Raw genomic sequence first — 20,314 nt, forward strand, 5'->3', positions numbered from 1 at the left:
GTCCTGGGTTGTTGATCTTCACCGTGGCTAGTTACTGTGAGAACAGACGGGGCGAAAGTCAAATAGAAATAGTCGCACTTTATTAAACACTGTTTAGGACAAAGACACTTGCAAACTCAAATATATCTATAACACACTTGACATATAACATAGAATAAGAACATTCAAACATTATGTTGATGCATATGAATCATTATCCTCCAGTCAACCAGTCCTCATTTGGATCTCGTCACCACGGTCTCCATACTTCAATACCGCCTGGTCCAAGTTTATACTCTCTTTTCATCATTGAAGTCACAGCTGGTTCTACTGCTGGCTCTGGTGCTCTTGCTGATGTAGTGTCTGCGGAGTGCGCTCGCTGCAGCAAACCCTGGGAACACACGGGGTCCGCCGCGGAACGGAGAGGTCCTTCTGCTATCCCGGGCGTACAAGGCTTTCCTGTTTTGCAAAGTGCCGGTAGTGGCCATTTTGAGTTAAACTGGTGCTCGAAACAGACGTTGTCTACTGTCCTGGTATTTACAGCAGAAAGCTTCTCCGTTAGAGGGTGGAGAAATGCAGTGGGATGTCCGCCGGAGATACTTAAGAAACGGCCGACCTCTCGGGCGCAATCGGTGTATCCAGAGCAGAACCGGCTCCATCGTGTCGCCTCTGTGTATAGGGAAAGAAGTTGGTGTGTTTTCATTACACCAGCACATTGTTCATTGCGTTCTCAACTTTTATAGCGCACAACAGCACGAGTTTTGTGGTAGTAGCCCTCCTCCAGAAGCCATAATTGTATGCATTCTTATTTAAGTTGTTTAATCTCACACGATATTCCGCCCCACAATTGACAAACAATGTGCATTATTTTGGATATTACCGAAAGAGAGGCCTACCTGTATTTTTGGAGGTGAGTGATTTCAGGTAACGAACAGTCAATTCGAGAATGTCTGCTTTTTCCAGCCTTGAATGTCGACAGGTCTGCAAATGAGGCGTTAATAGGTTAATTGTTAATAAGTTACTTGCGATTCATCAGTACATTTAACTAAAAAAACATCCATATCCAGTTACCTGTGTCGCGCGAGCCTGGGTTAGCAAAGCGTGCAGTTGTGCGAGACATGCATTGATGCGCGCGCGACGGCGGCGTTCCATCAGTGGCTTGGATGCCTGAAACAGAATTAAACGCATGCATTCACATATCAAGACACCATCCAATTTAAAATCACAAAGAAGAAATGGTCAGGTACGAGTGCTATTGATAACCGACTGTGGGGTACAAGCCTCAAGCGACATACCTTTCGATGCGCACGCTGCTTTGGCTGCGGCTTCAGTGACACTGATGAACTCATGCTTTTTTCAGCAACCTGCTTCCAATGTCAGTGGCCTTACAGGGGTTCACCCTGCGAGATTGCCTATTTTATACGTCTCTCTGCAGGGGACTCACAGGTATATCTTCAACTACTGCAATCCACCAGACAGCACAAGCCCTACAACTCTGGCATAAAACTATTGGATTGGCCCAAAGTCCGTTTGTCAGGATGTCCAAAAATGAATGCAAACAAAACGAAATAATCACAAGCTCTCTAATGTGTAGCTACAGGTGTTTAAGTGGTCAGTGAGAGACACAACGCACCGCTGGTGAATTTATAGTGCTGAGGCGGATGGAGACAATACAAGCACAAGGGGCACACAGACAGACAAGAGGAAGATTAGGAGGAAGGGGATGACGGAGGGGAAAAGCCTTAAGTTTCTATGTCGGGTTATGCCAAGGGGTCCTAGAGCTTGGGTGGTAAGTGGCCAAGCCAAAAGTGTTGTCTGTGTCTGTGTGTGTGTGTGTGTGTGTGTGTGTGTGTATTGAAAGCTAGAGATCTGTTTAATTCATAAGTCTGAAGTGTCACTTAACCCCCCTTCTTCCCATTGAGGGATTAGGGTTTGTGCCAAAAAGATTCCTGTGCCGTCCGTCAACACTGATTGACAGCTGAGGAGATGAGATGGTGAGACCATGCACTGCTCTGACACCCATCCGTTTAGTGTTGCTATCCTACATCTCAACCTAAATACTTAAACCTATTTCAGGGTAAAATGTGTGGCTATAAAATCTCATTTTCTTCTTCTTCTTCTTCTTCTTCTTCTTCTTCTTCTTCTTCTCTGTCCTTGTGTCTCTAGTTTCCTCAACACACTCATGATATCTGCTTTACCATCATAAAGCCTTTATTCATCTATCATGAATGGCATTCAAGAAAACTCTGGCATTCATGGTTTAAGTTAAAGTAACAGTAAAACAAAACCTCTAAACATATACTTAAAGCAATATATTTTGGGGACATCAGTCTAAATAATAATAAATGTTCAATCTCTGTGTGATAAGATGTTCTGGCTTGTTTACAAGTGTCCTGCAAGATGTTATACACTGAGAAACTGCTTCAGAGAACACACACATTCACACATGCAAGCCCACACACACTGGAGGCGTGTAGAACACAGACGGACAGCAGAAGGGTGGGAGAGCACAGACACATGCACAGAAAGAGAACATACTCTGTTCCTATGCTATGTTTCATTCTTTTATTCAGTGTTGTCGTTCTTTTTCTCTCTCCTTGGCCTCCCCATCCACGCCCCTCTTTCTTTCTCCCCTCCGCTCTTGTCCTGGAGAGTCTGGCAGAAAAAGAACAACACTTGTCCCTTCTGCCTCTAACATGCCCTTAATCCCCCCCAACCCGGAACACACACACACACACGTACGTGTATGTCCACACACAGGCCACACACAGACATTCTTGCTCCTGTTTCTCACTTACGTTCACAAAACAAACACACACACACACACACACAACACTATATTTAAACTATGAGGGCCAAATGTTGATGTTAATCCAAAAGGAGATGTTATTTATTTACAACTTGTTTAAGTGGCAGTTTTGAGGTTTCACTTCTACTAAGTAAACTGATCCACGTGGTCTGGAAGGCCAAGGCACTTGAGGGAAATGATGACACAAGGGTAATGGAGACTCATTATATATATGTTTCGATTTCAATATACACATTTACACAAATATATGCAAAATTTGCTTCCTCAAAACACTGAAGACAATTTCTCAGTCCAGTATACCTGTCTGGCGGTGCCAGAGTTCTGGGTAACTATTTGCCATCTTGGAAATGTGATGTGGTTCCACAGCTCTGAAGCATCAAACCTCTGTGTAACTCTGAGACAGTACGTGCAACATTGCACCCTCTTCTCTTAACATCTTCTCCTTTCTCAAAACACACAAGTGTTGTGGGACTTAGAAGTGTTATAGAATATACAATTCAATTTAGAGACTCGTTTAGTGTGTAATTTGTAACTTTCCAAAGTTACTTCACTCTCATGAAACCAGTTTAGTTTAGAAATGTTTCACTCCACAATCCATTCTAGGAGAGTGGGTGAAGAATAGAGTGAGGGAGGAGGAACACTGGGAAGATGTGAATCAGAGGGATGTTTGACGTGTGTGTGTGTGTTAGTGTGTGTGTGTGTGTGTGTGTGTGTGTGTGTGTGTGTGTTGGGGTGGCAGGAGGTGGGGATGGTTGGATTAGTGGTCTATTGAGATAGGAGTGAGGAGGGGACTGTGTGTGTGAGACACGCCCTCCACAGATTAGTGTTGTCTGTGACCTCATTCATGTGGAAATCTGGAGGTATGGGTCCAGCATACTGACACACTAATACAGATGGATGTGACACCAATTTCTGTGTCTTTTCCTCTAAACAAGAACTTACACAACACACACAAATACAAGCCATAGATGTAGACCATCATATCAATGTCAGTTTAATCATGAATGTGGTCAAGTATTGATTTTTGTGTCACCTCCTATTCACTAGTTTGACTGGTGGTTCAGAAACAGATATTGTCTGGTTTAACAAGTTTTAGTTGCCTAGTTTGCGTAGTTTTAACAAAAGAAAACATCATATAGCAAAGGTCCTCATAATCAATTCATGGGATATGTTTAAGTTCAGTGTGACCTAACAGTGGCAAAGCGTCCTACTTGATGGAGGATTACTTTTGCAGCCCAGGCAAAAACAAAACCAAACTAGGTTTTCACTGACATTTCACAAATGATTGTAATGCCACTGCTGAAACGGTCAGTAGTTCAACATTACACTGCATGTTGAAGGATAAGTGAACATTACAAGGTCCCTTCTTCTGTAGAGTTGACTTTTCATCTCCGTGCCTTATCTATCTGTTACATCCTACAAAAGAAGAAAATGTGTACATTTTACAGACAAAAATAAACACAAAGGACCATGTGTGTTAAGGAAGGGAATGACGTTTGAGTTTTCCCACAGTGTCTTGGTAAAAAAAAGAGATTAGAGATAGCGAGGGATCAGTGAAAGAATGGGCTGAAGGAGTGAATGGGAGGATCACCGAGAGAAAGGAGAGAGAGATAGACAGAATATTGTTGAGGGGTTACAGGGGATGGAGAGGGGGCACGAGAGAAGCGTCTTTTTTCTCTTACGTTTGACAGAGCCTGTCCACATCCCCCTTTCTCTGCGTTTCTCACTCTCAAGAGGCCAAGTGTGGAGCCTCTTCAACTGAAGAGCCCCAGTGTATCTGTTGGAGAGAGAAAGTGTGTGTTTGTATTTGTATGTGTGTGTGTGTGTGTGTGTGTGTTTGTGTGTGTGTGTGTTTGTGTGTGTGTGTGTGTGTGTGTGGGGGGTCTATCGAGAGTGTGTTTTAGCATACGTTTTAGCAAAGCTGTTGTGTGCAGGTTTGTGTGTTTGTGAGAGGGTGAATGACAGAGACTCATGTATATGGTAGCATTTTTGTGTGTGTGGGTTTGTCTGTATTTGTGCTTCTCTCTCTCTCAAGTGCATGGTGTCCACTCAATATTTAGGTCTACTTCAATTTCATTCTATTCTAATCTACGGTACTATGGTGGTCTATATTATATACGGATTGACATGAACTTTTTCAGGTATGTCATTTGGGGAAGCAGCACATGTTTATTACTTGTTCAACAAGGCAATTAACATGTCTGAATCTGTGAAATGACCTAATGGTATAGGCAGAAACATACAATAGCATTACTACTTATTTATAAAGCATATGCCCTTAAAGGTTGTGTCCTCAATTTTAATAATACATTATTTGTCAAAACATTCAGCAAATTGCTGAGAAACAGTTCTCTAGAAGGCTCCATCACCTCCCGCCTTGCTTCGTTTCGCCCCAGAGGACTTGAGGGCTCAGACTCGGGGGTTTGGGGATATTCTAAATTATTTTTTCGTTACAGTGGAGGGTCTCCTACACTTAACAATGCTCAAGAGTCAAGACTCTATCTACTCTATCTTATTTTTACTTGGTTTGACCACCGTTCACTCTCTCCGGTGCTTTCGCCAGTGCCCGAATAAAACAAACTAACTTCCGGAGAGCATGGTGGCCTAGCAGAAGTATTCTTTCCGAAAGAAAGCAGAGGGGCGGGATCACGGAAGGGTTCTCGACCAATCGTTTACCTGAATGTTTGGAGTATTTTTCCACCAATGGTAGATGAAGAGAATCGGCCAATGAAGGCCTGAGTAACTTGCATAGAGAGAGACCTATGCATCTGCTGTGTTGGTTATGCAATGAAATAAATATTCTTACCTGGTAGTGGAGGATTTTACTTTATAAGTTAAAAAATATCTCACCCTCATCTCTTAGAATGGTGAAATATAAAGCTTTCCACTCTTACGGATTCATTTCTAACCATCACAAGAAGAACAGTTGACTGATCAATTGATCTATTAATCAATGATGTTTATGTTGAGCTGCCGGCGTCTGGCAAATAAAAAAAGTTTGTAAATATTTTCATTGCAAAACCCTGAGAGCCAGGCTTACTATTAATGACTAACACACTTCAATACCATATTCTATATAATATGCTGATGTGAACATCAAATGCTGATATGATGTGAAAATTAAACTGGTTCTGAGAGAAAAAGAAAAAATATATGCTATTCAAGATTTACAATACTAGGTAGGTATATACAGAACCTTCACTGTTACAACTTCTAATTGGTGATAATCCCTTGGGTGTGTATTTTGGGGTGTTTAGGGGTGATTAGTGAGACCAGATAGAGCCGAGTCACCTCACCGGGCCAGCTCGCCTCACGTTTCCATGGTAACACCTTGGGAACAACGTTGAGTGAGTCAGACATATACATCCAGGTACAATCCATGTCCAAGTCAAGTTAACTAATTTGCTTATTCTCATTGTCCATGGTTGTTAACATCTCACATGAAAAGAAAGAGAACAGCATTTGCATTGTGTGCATTTGCAAGAGGCAGATTCTGTCAGCAAAGAAAGGGACGTGGTGAGTGTCTGCCAGGCACATGTCACACTGATGGGTTTTTCTATTTGTGCCTATTTTGGGCATTCCAATGCCTTTGTATTGCACTTTATGTACAGGCGGATACGTCCCCCTCAATGTTCATTTTTATTGGAGTCCAATGAGTGAATTTGAAGCGAGAGATCCGATCCAGATCTGACTTTGCCTTTGATGGTAAATTTTGACTTGTAATATTTATTCGAACTTCGACTGCAATGCAGCTGAAATGGATGGAGTAAACAGGCTAGTTAGAAGTAGCCTACTGGGAGTAGTGGGAGTTTGTTGTCCCACTTGTTCTCTGAATTGGGTTACTAAACGTTAGCTATATGTGGCGCTGACATTTGTTCTTCCTTCCTTCATAATTTTCGTCTCTTTTGGATGGCGTTACAATTGTATTTTGCAGCAGAGCATGACCGAATTGAACCGATAATGAACAAGAAAAAGACGGCGGATGACATCCCGTAAAAATACAGCTCGACAGGCCTCCCCAAAAAGCCTCAGTATTATTCGTACACTGTGTCCCCCCCAATGTGTGACTGACTATTTCACCCCTGGGCTACAACACGACAATGATAGAGACAATCAAATCCTGTCATAGTGCACTTTATTGAACGGTAAATATGCAGATACAATGAACAAAGAAGGGAGGGAGTTAAAGAGAGGGAATATTCACATAGTTGCAGTGGCATCACAAGAGCAAGCAGGGAGAATAGCATAGCAAGAATTATTCTAAAAGCTTGCTATGCTGTTATACTAGATTCCAACACTTCAAAGAATTGATTTGTTACAAATAAGCATTTGCTGGATAATGATATATATATATTTACATAAAATGTTATGATGCAATCTAAAAGAAAGAACATTATAGGAACAAGGCAAGCCTAACTCCAACCCACAGCCCTCCAGTGTCCTCTTCACCCTTAATAATCATCCAAACAAGGGTTCTCATTAACATTATTCCTGCCACACCATTCACACTCGTCTTTTTTGCAATAGTACAAATTGGTAAAAATGCTGATATGATCAAAGCCTTCTGACACTTGGGCTTTAGTGGGTTTGGGTTTTGATTGAAGGGATTTGGAAGGGTTGTAGACCACGTCGAATACAAAGGCTGTTTGGGATCTGGGCAAGTTACCAAATATAAGTTCATCAATAATGTTCTTATCACCATGCACTTTCATGCATTCCAGGCAAGGAGAGTACAATGAATACAACACTATACAGTCATTTGTATTAACGGTTTGTTTACGTAGAGCTTGCAGGACACGCAGCTCAGCATGCAGTCCATGGGGTCTGGCTGCAATGATCTGTGTTCGCAACCCAGCAGAATATATTGTTTTGGTAAATCGCTCGCCTATGCTCTTTTTGATGTCCTTGTAGTACTCAGTAAGGGTAAATCCTCCATTCACGCACTGTTCTTGGGGGATTCTGACAGCCATGGCAAACTGACCTTCCAGTTTAACCCTGAGGAAAGATGCAGAGATTGATGACTCCAGGGCCAGGACATATTTTAATATTTTGTATTCCCAGCCAGACCTTTGCACCCCTTTTTTCTAACCTGTAACCCTTACCTTACCCATTCATTTTACACACCTTGTGGCTAACAGTTGGACCAATCACATCCTGACCAATCACAATCACATCCTGTTAGCTCATGTGCTAAAAAAATCTACCTATTACTATTTCAACTTAGCAGAGGATAACTTACCCTCTTATTTGTTTGACCACTTCAAGTAAGACATCTTGACGAAGCCTAATTTCTCCCATCCCTACGGCCCAGAGGGTGAGCAGATGGAGCACTGGAAGAAAAGTCCTCATAGCTGCACACAAAACACATAGCAGTTAGGCGTCATACACATTTACTGTTGTTGTTACAGTGACATTCTGTTTTCTCAGCCTGTCCTCCTCTTCTCCACCGTGGATAGCCCATATGCTGACATCAAATACAGTTACCCTGTGTAATAATATGAATGCTAAAACAAAATAGGACAGATCTCAGCTTTATTCATGGAGTCTAAATCACACGATTTAGCACACAGTGGAACACGGAGGAATACACTGCGTGGGACAGTCCTGCTAACTCCTGTAAGCGCCTCTTACTCAGCACTCCCAGTGCTCCTTATAGAGAATAAGATTTACAGTCTTGTGAACTTCACTCTAGACCTTTAACCTATGCACTACCAGTGCTCTTTCTCAAACTATTAGTCAAAAGGTTAAAGTGTTGCCTTGCCTTGTAGTTACCTGTCTGGTTCAGCAGAAAACAGAAGAAATCAAAAAAGATCAAAATGTTATAAACACAAAAGACTCACACAGTATATATAGCAACTGGTACTTTTGTAAGGGGACGGTCCAGAGCAAAGGGGCAGTCATAAACTGGTCTGTGCCCTCCTCCTTTTGCCCATCAGGGGTTGGCTGAAGTGTCCAGGCCATATCAAACTGTCACACCATATTTGGTGTGTTGTGTTCTGTGCCCCACACCTTCACCCATCCAGTGACTCAGGGGTGGCTGAAGTGTCAAGGCCAAACTCCTGCATCAGCTCGCTCAGAGATGGCTCTGCTGAAGCCAGATTTCCAAACCATACTGTGATGTTAAAAACAAGGATGCTTTCAACAAGGCTGACATGATCATAACCTCTCAAATATGATATCCTGGCTAACACCAAATCCCTTAAGCTTCCGAATCAAAAACATTTTCTGACTGTTAAAAGATAAATAAAACTCCTCCAGTGTGTAGTCTTACCTGGCCAGGTCTAACCCCATCCAGATCCTCAGGTTGCTGGATCCTGCAGCATCTTTGAAAACACCTCAATATGCCTTCACTTATTTATTGGTAACACTGCGGACTACTAAGACCTGTCAAGCAACATGGTAAACAAGCCTGCGTTGTGAAATATTGTTCCTTATTTTCAATCTGCTGAGAAGAGATCTTTAGATGTTTTCTGTATGAATTATGTGAAACATCTTTAGATGTTTTCTGTATGAATTATGTAGAAAGAAAGACTTTAAGAAATATCCAGAAGTGTCTCAGGCAATCAGGTTCTCAATTGGCTTTATAAAGACATTCGACTGACCTGGGACAAAACGGGAACTGTGATCACCCGTCCCTCCCCTCCCCCAAAACACAACAGTCAACATTTACAACAAACACATATTAATAAGTAGCATAGTAATAAACATATTATCCAAATCTCCCCCAAAACCCACTGCTTTAAAACACAGACGAGCCAACCAAAACATCACAGTACAGTTTAGTACATCAGAGAACCATTAGCAGGAGGCCAGGTCCACAGGGGAACCTCTCACAGGCACATAGACTACAGCCAGACCGTGTGTTATGTTATCTATGCTACATGTAGGCATGCCTGACTAGAAATCATGGAGGCTTGACTTCTTCTTACCTTGCCAGACTGTACTGCAGCTGTTAATGACATCACATAGAGAACATCTACAAGATCCCCAGGAGTTCCTGAGCTCTTTATTCTCATTTGAAACAAACAACTGTTTCATTTCCCTCTCTGCAGTCTTGGTCTCTGTTGCTACATACACTAGTGAGAAACACTGACAAGATCACGGCCCGTATTCACAGAGAGTCTTAGGAACCCTGGTCTAGGATCACATCCTCCAGGTCCACCTCACCTCACTGATCATGATCTAAATAGATCACTGATTATGACTGACCCCAGAGCAGCATCACTACTACACTCTAAAAATGGCGCTATAAAGGACCCTTTTCAGGTCTGTAAGGTTCCATATAGAACTTTTTTCAGGTCAGAAAGAACAATTTAGGATTCGAAACACCACGTTATGCAGCTGTAAATGGTTCTATCTTTCTTTTGGCCCGTCAGATTATTCCGATCGTAGCGGAGTTTTTAGTTTTTTTTATCTTTAGTTTTAGACAGGCTCACAAATTAGGCAAGGTGATGCTAAGCAGAAATGAGAGATAACACCAGGGCACCATGATTTGCATTCTTAATTTCATCACTCGTCTTCAACTGAACTTCAGCCTGACAGAAGTGTTGCAACAAGATTATTGCGTCAGAGCGGAATAAAAAAAACATAGGTTTATGTTTTGCAAACCGCGACAACTTCGTTGCATATGTTGTAGCGAAAAACAACCTCCTCAAATCTTAGAGTAAATACTCAGTCAGAAGTCCGAGTGCGATAAACTGAAGTTTTATTCAATCCTGCAGACATTTCATTCAAATCGAGTGGTGGTCCATGGAGCAGCTCTGACTAAAAAACCCAGCGCACTAACTATTTAAAGGGCATATTTCGTCACTATGCTTTTCCAATCAAAAGCCTAAAACGTATCCATATTAAACCAACCAGAATATTCTGCTCACTAATTGCCAAAACATCTTTCAAGATGCCGAAAAAGCTCTGTCCTTATCAGTAGTTTCACCCCTCCCGGTTATTATGGCAAGGCTCTTTTGTGGGAAACTTCTACCTGCTCTTTGATGAATTCTACATCCCCTTATGCATAAGCCTTTTAATTAATATTCGGCTGTCTCTGTAAGCCTGCACCTGTGGAAACTGTGTGATCTTGTTTTGAGAAAATAGGCATCTCTGTTTGGCCTGACCAGCATTTTTTCCCCGGTCAACAGGCTCACGAATTAGGAAGGTGATGCTAAGCAGAAATGAGAGATAACACCAGGGCACCATGATTTGCATTATTAATTTCATCACTCGTCTTTAACTGAACTTCAGCCCGACAGAAGCGTTGCAACAAGATTTTTCCGTCAGAGCGAAATAAAAAAACATAGGTTTATGTTTTGCAAACCGCGACAACTTCGTTGCATATGAGACACATGGGCTTTCCATTAGTGAAACCGGGTAAAATGAACGTAAAATTGTCTTTCCATTCCCCTTAATAGGCTCTGTTTTGGTTATCAACTTTCCTCTTCAGACTTTTTGACAAAGACATCGTTCCCAGATAATTCTATGCTAACTTCTATGCACGCTATTTTCCCCAAACAATAAACATTGTTACATTGTAAGGAGGTGCGTCAACCAACTATTTCGAAATAAAAGTAGCCTAAGATAGACTCCAAGTAGTAGCCTAGGTCTAATTAGGAGGCTCAATGTTGAAAGAAGTCCATCATTGCTATTATTCACAATAGGCGAGGATATATTGACAGAGGGGGCTAAAATAGAGTTAATTAAAATAATGAAATTATTCAAACAGACCACCAATGGGCTCATTCACATGGTTTATTATCATTAGTTTTAGTAGACCTATCCATTCTCCATGTAGGCCTAGTTGTTGCAAGGTCACGTATTATAAGGTCGGGGCACCTATCGCAGCGTCTAAATAGGCAGCAACCCAGACTCTGGCCCGCCACCTAGTGGCGAGAAAAAATACTGGCCGGCGGCCCAAGATACTTGCCGACCCCTGGTCTAAGAGAACATTCTTCCATCTCCAGGGCTGAAGATAGCAGGCCCCATAGAACTGCGAATAGGGGTTTGGTGTTCAGTACAGTATAGCACAGTAGAGTACAATACCTAGAGGGAGTAGGAACCAATCTTTGACAGTACTCAGCAGGAACTTGACCGAAGCACAGATTTTCGTTCTCAGAGAGAAGGGTTGCTATTTGGGAGGAATATGTAGAATTATTCAGCCAGTATATTTCCAGAACGTTCATGTTAACAGATACAGGCAGTTTGCGATCTGGCATCTCATGCCCAGGCACCATCCCTGCTAGAGGGATAAGTCTCAATAATCTCTTTTTGTCTCTCTTTCCTTTTTCTTCCTATTCTGTGAGTTTCTCAGGCCCTCTTATCCTTATTTGACTCCACTCAAGTCTATCCCTCTCCCTCCCCTTTTCTCTCTCTCCCTCTCTAACTGTCTGTCCCGTGTGTGCGCTGAAAAAACTCCAGTGTTCGTCCACAGTCTGTAAATGGGAAACGAAGTGGCTCAGACCGTGTAAACACTATTCCAGTCAATCAACAAATTGCTTGGGGTGGGTTGAGGGGTGTAATTTCACTGATTGTGGAGCTCAAATATCAACAACCTTTTGGCAGAATGTGGAACTGTATCTTTAATACTCTACACTTAAAGCATTAACAAAAAATAAACATAAAAAGTACTTACCTAGTTTCCATTCCAGAATTGGAAATACGTATAGCAGTTCTACCGTTTTGCAGATTAAGCAGCAATTTGATACAGGGGTGGAATCCAGTTAGAATTCATAATAAAAAATGCCACTGAAAGTATGACAAATTGACTACCGTAGACTTCTTACAAATAAACATACATATGCTTTTCATGTTTAATTGTAAAGATATTATTTCCTCAGAAGCGTAAATAGCGTTTTTCACATGCTCGTACTGTCTGTCTCTTTCCAGAGTCCGTAGTGTGATTCATAGATGTTCTGGTACGCTTGCGCGAAACGAATATTAGCACTCCAGTTGAAGACAACAGTCTATGAAACAAACGTCTCTAGTTTAGAAACGTCTGCTTTAAAACATTCCATATAACATTCTTGTTTTGAAATAATCTTTATCCAAGGAATAACGTCACTTGTGCGATTTATTCTTCAGAATAGGCGGAGCGACTTGACAGAATGAATCAATTTGAACCGTAAGTCTTTCTAGAGTTCAAACACCTGGCTAGCTAAGGTTAGCTCGCTAGCATTCTAGCTAACTGTTTTGATTGAAGCAAGCTATCTACATAACTTAAGCTAGTTATCAAACAGGCAGAAACGTAGCGAAACTCAGGCGCTAAAATCAAATGTGATGTTCAAATGTTTGCCGGTGAGCTGGCGGCACCATGAGTTTGGTGTCGAAAACCTCCGGGTTACGTAAAGACTGAGTGGATTTCATCCACACCAACCACATGTGCTTTCCCAGACTAACTCGTAGCGAGTTTATATTCTGAGTAGTTATTTATTTGTCACTAAAAGTAACTTTAGTCATGATGGCATCTGTCTCCAAAGAGTTCAAAGTTAAAAGAGCATGAGGTATTGAGTGAAGTTGTCTTTGCAGTTTAAAAGACGAGGAAGTGGAGGACCATGAAGACCAGGTAGTCTCACGGGAGGACAAGAATGACACTGACGGGACTGTAAACAACAACAATAATAACCGGCGGAAGGTACGCAATTGTACAATAGGATTCCAGCTAACTATCTCTTCGTGTTATCCCTGTTTTGTCAGTTATGCTCACACCACCCTTTCTCACTTTATCGCTCTATTGTGTGTGTCTTTGTCAGACTATCTCCCCAGCAGCAGGAGAACATCCGCTTCAGTATAACTACACCTTTTGGTACTCGCGCAGAACGCCTAGCCGGCCTGCCAACACACAAAGCTACGAACAAAACATCCGCCAGATCGGTACTGTGGCCTCGGTAAGTCCATAACCCTGACTGTCATATTTAGTTTTCATATGCAGGTATATTGCGCTGCTCTTTGTAGATGTGTGCATTCTTGACTTTGCTCTGTATGTGTGTGGGTGAAGCATGCATTAACTGAGATCAGACATCCAGCCAGCCATAATAGAATTTGCATTCAAGCTGGTCTGATTTGGATCACATGAAAGTCCACTGGATGAGCCAGAGAAGAGAATTAATGAAGACCGGTTGTATTGCCATCTCTGGGCAATGTGCTATGATTGGCCAGGCTCACCTCTAATTGATATCTGATAGGTGGAGCAGTTCTGGAAGTTCTACAGCCATCTGGTACGGCCTGGTGACCTCACGGGACACAGTGACTTCCACCTCTTCAAGGAGGGCATCAAACCGATGTGGGAGGTTGGTCTGCGCTTCACATATATGTGTGATTAATGAATCTGTGGTTTGTGGGTAAAACAACTGGGCAGAAGCACTATATTTAAGGTAAATGCATATTTCAAGCAGGCAAAAGGTGATGACGCAAAAATGCTTCTGTAATGGAAGTGACGTTCTGCTTCTGTACGTTCTTGATATTGCGAGCGTGAGCTTATAAGTGTGTGCCCATCTGTGGATCTGGTTGTGTTTGTCTGGTTCTTATATGTGAACCTTGTGTGTAGGACGAGGCCAATAAGAACGGAGGGAAGTGGATCATCCGGTTGCGTAAGGGCCTGGCATCCCGCTTCTGGGAGAACATCATCCTGGCCATGCTGGGAGAGCAGTTCATGGTCGGGGAGGAGATCTGCGGTGTGGTGGTGTCCATACGCTTCCAGGTGTGTCTCTTGGGCTGCGTAATAATGGACCAGTGCTAGAGAACCCTAGAGGTGGAGAGCGGGTGGTTGAGTGGTGGACAGGTGGAGACCTTTCAGATGGTGGTGTTTCCAACACAGTACAGATGATCTTTTTGTGCATTAAAAGGAAGGAAGGAAGGAAGGAAGGAAGGAATGTTTGAGAATAAGATGATAAAGAAAGAGAAAGGAGTTAGGGGGTTGGTGAGGTAGTGTGTGGAGGAAGAGAGGAGAAGTAGAGAGGAAGGGAGGATGGATAAAAGGATGAATGGAGACAAAGGAGAAGTGTTAGGATTCTCTCTGTAGAGGATCTCAATAATGATATATAGGTAAGGTGCATGCACCGAAACAAAAAAAAGTGTCTGTTGTCATGACCTATGATGTCAATTCCTGTGCACAGGAGGACATCCTGTCCATCTGGAACAAGACGGCCAGTGATCAGGTTACCACCTCCCGAATCCGTGATACCTTGAGGCGTGTTCTCAACCTACCACCAAATACCATTATGGAGTATAAGACCCACAATGACAGCCTCAAGTACGTACAACTCATATTGCACTTGCTGAAACCGTCTGCTAGAAGTGTTTTGAAAATGATTGCTTGCAGGACTACGCCTATTGGCTTTTCTTCCAAGACCTACGCCAAACCTCTGCGTTCCTCTGTACTTTTAGTCAGACTTTCAGTCGTTCCAAATTTAGTCCACAAAGTTTTATAGAATCTGGTGGCTATTATACGCTAGCCTTTTCAAAAGGTTATGGAAATGCATTGGGCCTGTGAATCGTGTGCCAAGTACATACCCGTATCTTCTGGAGGACGGATTATATATAGTTAGAATCGTAGATATATATATATATATATAAAGGCTAGATGTCTTGTCCGCGTTGCCGGCCAACGGAGTCGAACGTCCGCACATGGCGGCCATCTTGCCCCAGTCAGCTCGCTCACCCATCACATTGTGTTGGTAGTGGTATGTACTTTTTAAATAACCATAACTTGCTCAATTTTCAACCGATTTTTAAACGGGTTGGTTTGTTATAAATGTCAGAGATGTAGTTATGACACTGCATACTTATGAATAATTATGTTATTTTCTAAAAAATATCCAAAAAGCATCCTGAATTATAACCACGTTAATAACGTTTGTAAGAAACCAAACGATATTAATGGTGAGCGAGCTGACTGGGGCAAGATGGCCGCCATGTGCGGACGTTCGACTCCGTTGTACGAGACATCTAGCCTTTATATGTATCTATGGTTAGAACATCCTCAGAAATATGATTTTGGCCATGAACAGCCACACACAAATGTGTGTATGCATGTATGCCCCTCTTAAGCTAACCATTACTTGTCTCTCCTTTCTACAGGGATAACTCAAGTTTTCGTAACACGAAGATTACGTTGTGACAACATTCCTGCAACACTGACACAGAGCCGCATGTAGAGGGGAACTCTGACAGACTGGATGGATTAATGAATCAATGGACAGATGTTTGGATGTGCACATGAATCTTTTCCCCTCTGCTTTTTTCCTCGTCCAATGCCGAAATGACGTCTGTGTTGAATGAGTGGAGCATTGGAGTTAACATTTTGATGGGACCACACGCACACGCACACACACGCACACGCACGCACACACACACACACACACACACACACACACACACACACACACACACACACACAAACTCGGACACAGGCACAGCTCAAGAGAAGAGGGACATTGAAGCATGGTCGTCTCCCTTGAACATCTCCCTTATCTTTGTAAAAAGCATTTGTAAAGATGTAAATGACTAAGTAATGTTGATCTAATTCATTCGCCTCATTTTCCTCCCTTTCTTTGATTTTTTTTTGATTATTTTTTTAATTACCGACATCATTTTAATGTGGTACTGATGCCCACATGTAATTCGTTACTCTGTCAGTATTGGCAGCCTCTGGTGTACACCACTAAACTCTCAGAACATCACAGAATTCCTGGTTTCTTACTGACGTGCAAGGCTGTTAAAGGTGTAGATCTCCTATTGACACCCATAACACTGAGGCCCATCCAACAGGTAGAAGGCTCATTGAGGCCGGCATACCTGACAGCAGTGTTTAGTTCATGCTTCATGTAATTTAAGCCTTTCGGTCCACCTGGAGGGAGGTGGACTTATGGGCAACGACTAGTTTATCACATTGAAAACAGTATGTTGCACCCAAGTAATGCATTTTCAGTACATAAAACGGTGCAAGAATCAACGATAGTTTTTAATGTGGATATGTCCACACTTCCTACTCACCCCACCTTTTGCAGTCAAATCCAGATATTAAACATTTTAATTATCTGCAGCCTGTCTGATGAGTTGAAGAGCTGTTAAAGGGGAGGGGGGGACTCCAAAGTCCAGTGTGGGTCACTATTAGGCGTGATCCGTGTTCCTGCTCCATCACTTGTGTGTGGCAGCAGGATGGAGAACAAGGTTTTGACTTTGTCCAGTAAGTGTTGCATAGGCAACTCAGCCTCATTAAAGACAGGTCTTCATTGTTTGTCATGTAAAGTGATTTTGGCAGGAAGTGTTTTGAGGTTTGCTGGCCTAGACCATCTTAGTGACCCTTGTATGCAACTTAAAAATGCTATTTGGGGAACCATTTTCACCTGTTACAAATGTGTACTGCAGTACATTTTTCTTTCTTGATTCATTTATATTCTTGGTTTTATATAAATAAAAGAATCTAGAAATCTGACCAGTTTTGCCAATCTTGCCCTTATTTCTCGTCCCCTTTTGATGACGTTTAACGGTCGTTGACGCGTCGTTGCTATGGCGCGGTTGGGACCGGGAGTTTGTCCCCATCTCTTTCAAACGTCGCTGCCTTTTGGGAATTTGATAAACAAAGTCCTGGAATGAACTTTGCCGAAAGCCTACAAATTCAGTTGGTAAACGAAATTTTCTTTTAATTTAAGTACCTCTCAGGTGCTTTAGCATTGCCTCACACTGAGATAGCTAGCCAACGAATGTAGGTTAGCCTAAATTCACTGTTGTGCAGCTAAAGTTAGTTTGCTAAATTTAAACTGTAGGCTAGTTCTGCTTGCTAGATAGCTAGATAACCAACTAACGTTTTGCAAGCATGTGTAAATATATGACGTTAATGTGGATTTGCTACTGCTACACCGCTTAAAATCTTTCAAACTTTAACTTACTACACTTTGGTCAGTGTTGGCTAGATGTGCTAGATATATGTTCAGTTGTCATTGACAGGACTAGCAAGCAACGTTGCTATCATAGCTAAGATAGTTACTGCTGGCTAGCTAAACAGCTTGTTGAGCAAGTTGGTTCTTGTTCATCATAAAGCTGTTTACCCTAGTGTTTGCCGACCGTAAACAACTAATAGTATACATTAGTTATTCGGCAAGGACAGTACTTGCATTTAAGTAAGCAAATGCAGAAACCTTACCTACTCTGGTTAGAAAAACCCTTAAACCCTTAATATTCCATCCCACTGTCCATCTTTTTACTGGCTATACTAGCCCATTGCACAGACTGTACTATTTATATCACTTTGCACTATCCTCACACACACAAGCACAAGCACTATCTTTGCACTATCCACACAAGCACATGCACACTATCTCTCTGCACTCTGCACATCAACACTGACACAATCAATGCACACTGTAATACTAATATCTGTATAATATCTGTATAATATCTGTATACACCCCACTCCCTGTGAACATGTTCTCCCTATGTGTATTGTTTTTCTACTGTGATTTGTGTATGTATGTTTGTGAGTTAAGTTAAGTGTATAAGCTACTGGATGACCTAAATTTCCCTCGGGATTAATAAAGTATCCATCTATCTATCTAAACCAACCCATGAAGCTAAAAGCATAGCGTAATTTAGGACCCCTGTTTATGGACCTGCATTTCCACTCTGGTCACTGTCTCGTCTTGGGTGCATAATGCACAACACACAATGGACATAGTACTGGCTGCTTATATAGGATAATAAATGGAACATGAGTATTTGTTGTGTGCGTGGACAAACACAATCAAACACTGCCTTCTCACTGTGTACTGTGTGTGTGTGTGTGTGTGTGTGTGTGAAGGTGAGCACGTTCTGAAATGTCAACAGAGAGAGCCGACGACCTGTTGAGTGACGTCGAGCCTCTGTCTTCCACTCCTCCTCCGTCCTCTCCGCTGTCTCTCTCCAAGCCTCGGCCTCTCCTCTCCTCCCTCTCGCCGTCCTCACTCGCTCGCTCCTGGCCCTCCACTCCTCTCTCTGCGCTGGCGTCTTCACGCGAGGTCACTGCCCGTCTCTACTCCTCCCTGCAGCAGAGCAGAGAGCAAGGGGTCACAGGTCAAGGGGTCACATGCACGCTATCTGAGCTCTCCATCAAACCTAGGTATGTCTTGACCCTTCACCTTACCTCCTGGTCTTTGCTTTATTCTTAGCCTTATTGTGATATCCCCAAAACTAACCTGAAATCCCTATAGATACATTTTCTTCTCAGTGGTAGTCCTAAGCAAGTCCTGATTTCTAATTAAAAAAAAAAGAACTATGACCCTTCCGAAACCCACATACTGTACAGCATTTATGTAACATTTCATACAAAACTGGAGGCTTCGTGGAAAACCTAATATTGCTTAATACAGATCATTAACACAAGTTAGTATTTAGTAATAGTATATATGTTTGGTGCTGTTAGTACTCCCCATTTCACTTGCCTGGTTCTTTCTCTCTTCTTTCTCGAAATACATTGATTCCTCTCTTTATCTTTGTTTCTCTCCCTCCCTTTCCCTTCCTCTCTCTCTCTCTCTCTTTTAGGCAGGTGTCGTTTAAGCTCTCCTCTGCCTCTCCGGAGGCCTGTCAGATGAGCTGGTTAGACACCACTCCCCCATTCACCTCTGATGGGCCAGAGCACACAATGGAGGATGAGGAGGAGGAGTCTACTCTAAGCGTGAACCTCTCCTCTGAGGTTGCAGGCCTTGGGGCGGAGTTGGAGATGGGGCAACTAGTCGAGGAGATGAATGCGAATCTGAAGACGAGTCTCAGCCACAGCAACAGTTTACAGGTGACCATACTCTGCCGAACGCCACGACCCTCTTCATGATAGGATCTGCATTCCTATACATTACATGATCTGCATACTTCGGAGTGTGCAGTATACTTCTGTGAGAAGGTGAAATTCCCCCCCCCCCCTTCTCACGTGGCACTAGAGTGGAGACGGACTCATGTTGGCCTACAGGAGCTGGAGAAAGACTTTGACTCCCCCCACCGCAATGGTTGGTTCTGTGCTCCCCCACGTCAATGGTGGGGTCCAAATTGGCCAATTGGTCCAATTAAGCCCAATGGGCTGCCCTATTTAAAGGGTGCCTCATTTCATGAGGGGAGAGCTGTTGGGAAAGGCAAGAAGGTTTAACACTTACCTGGTGTGAGGTTAAGTGAATCTGTGTTTAGATGTGTGAACACTGTTTGCCTAGTTTTGTGCACAGATATTGTGCCTAGTTTATGACTAGTACGTGCACAGATATTGTGCCTAGTTTGTGACTAGTGTGTGCATAGCTTGTGCCTAGATTTTGTGGGTACTGTTTGTATTTTGATTTATCTTTGTTCATTTTGTTTATATATGTTTAGGGGTTACTGGAGTCCCCTTGTATGTAAATAAATAGGTATATATTTTTATAAGAGCCATCATCTCCTGCACTGTCTTTTTCCCCATCTTCACCACCAAGTCCAGTCGCCACATCCCAAAAACTTTGGGTGACCGCCTCAGTCCCTCACAGCTTCATATGTTTTCCTAAGTCACGGTTTTGTGATGCTGACTCGGCTTCCAAGCATTGAGTTGTG

At 42.6% G+C, this 20,314-nt stretch overlaps 2 protein-coding genes and 1 long non-coding RNA gene across 6 annotated transcripts in view; 2 read left to right on the forward strand and 1 right to left on the reverse strand.

Moving 5' to 3' along the window:
• Positions 1-6,906: 6,906 nt before the first annotated feature.
• LOC116224622 lies at positions 6,907-8,613 on the reverse strand. Its single transcript, XR_004165656.2, has 3 exons — positions 8,561-8,613; positions 8,028-8,139; positions 6,907-7,783 (listed from the first exon to the last, which is right to left on the reverse strand). It is a non-coding gene; the product is annotated as an uncharacterized LOC116224622 (long non-coding RNA).
• A 4,086-nt stretch (positions 8,614-12,699) lies between these two features.
• eif4e2rs1 (eukaryotic translation initiation factor 4E family member 2 related sequence 1) lies at positions 12,700-17,210 on the forward strand. The gene is made up of 7 exons (XM_012817609.3): positions 12,700-12,899; positions 13,304-13,409; positions 13,528-13,662; positions 13,960-14,064; positions 14,322-14,474; positions 14,890-15,026; positions 15,854-17,210. Exons 1-7 carry the CDS (start codon positions 12,883-12,885, stop codon positions 15,891-15,893), a joined length of 693 nt encoding a protein of 230 aa, XP_012673063.1. The 5' UTR covers positions 12,700-12,882; the 3' UTR covers positions 15,894-17,210.
• A 56-nt stretch (positions 17,211-17,266) lies between these two features.
• cntrob (centrobin, centrosomal BRCA2 interacting protein) overlaps positions 17,267-20,314 on the forward strand; it is a 14,658-nt gene continuing 11,610 nt past the window's right edge. Inside the window, exons 1-3 of one of the 4 annotated variants that reach the window (XM_012817583.3) lie at positions 17,267-17,400; positions 18,573-18,869; positions 19,292-19,538. In XM_012817583.3, coding sequence (XP_012673037.2) covers positions 18,589-18,869; positions 19,292-19,538 — 528 coding nt within the window. In that variant the 5' untranslated portion in view covers positions 17,267-17,400; positions 18,573-18,588. Of the gene's footprint in view, positions 17,401-18,572; positions 18,870-19,291; positions 19,539-19,715; positions 19,897-20,008; positions 20,137-20,314 lie in introns of those variants that run through there. The other 3 variants (XM_031584964.2, XM_031584965.2, XM_031584966.2) reach the window with 3 other exon arrangements.

The sequence above is a fragment of the Clupea harengus genome, chromosome 18, assembly GCF_900700415.2.
Source record: "Clupea harengus chromosome 18, Ch_v2.0.2, whole genome shotgun sequence".
Lineage (NCBI taxonomy): Eukaryota > Metazoa > Chordata > Actinopteri > Clupeiformes > Clupeidae > Clupea > Clupea harengus.

Coding starts and splice junctions, on each gene's coding strand:
- eif4e2rs1 (XM_012817609.3), top strand. Junction 14,065..14,321: donor GCATCAAACCGATGTGGGAG/GTTGGTCTGCGC, acceptor CCTTGTGTGTAG/GACGAGGCCAATAAGAACGG. Junction 15,027..15,853: donor ACCCACAATGACAGCCTCAA/GTACGTACAACT, acceptor TCCTTTCTACAG/GGATAACTCAAGTTTTCGTA.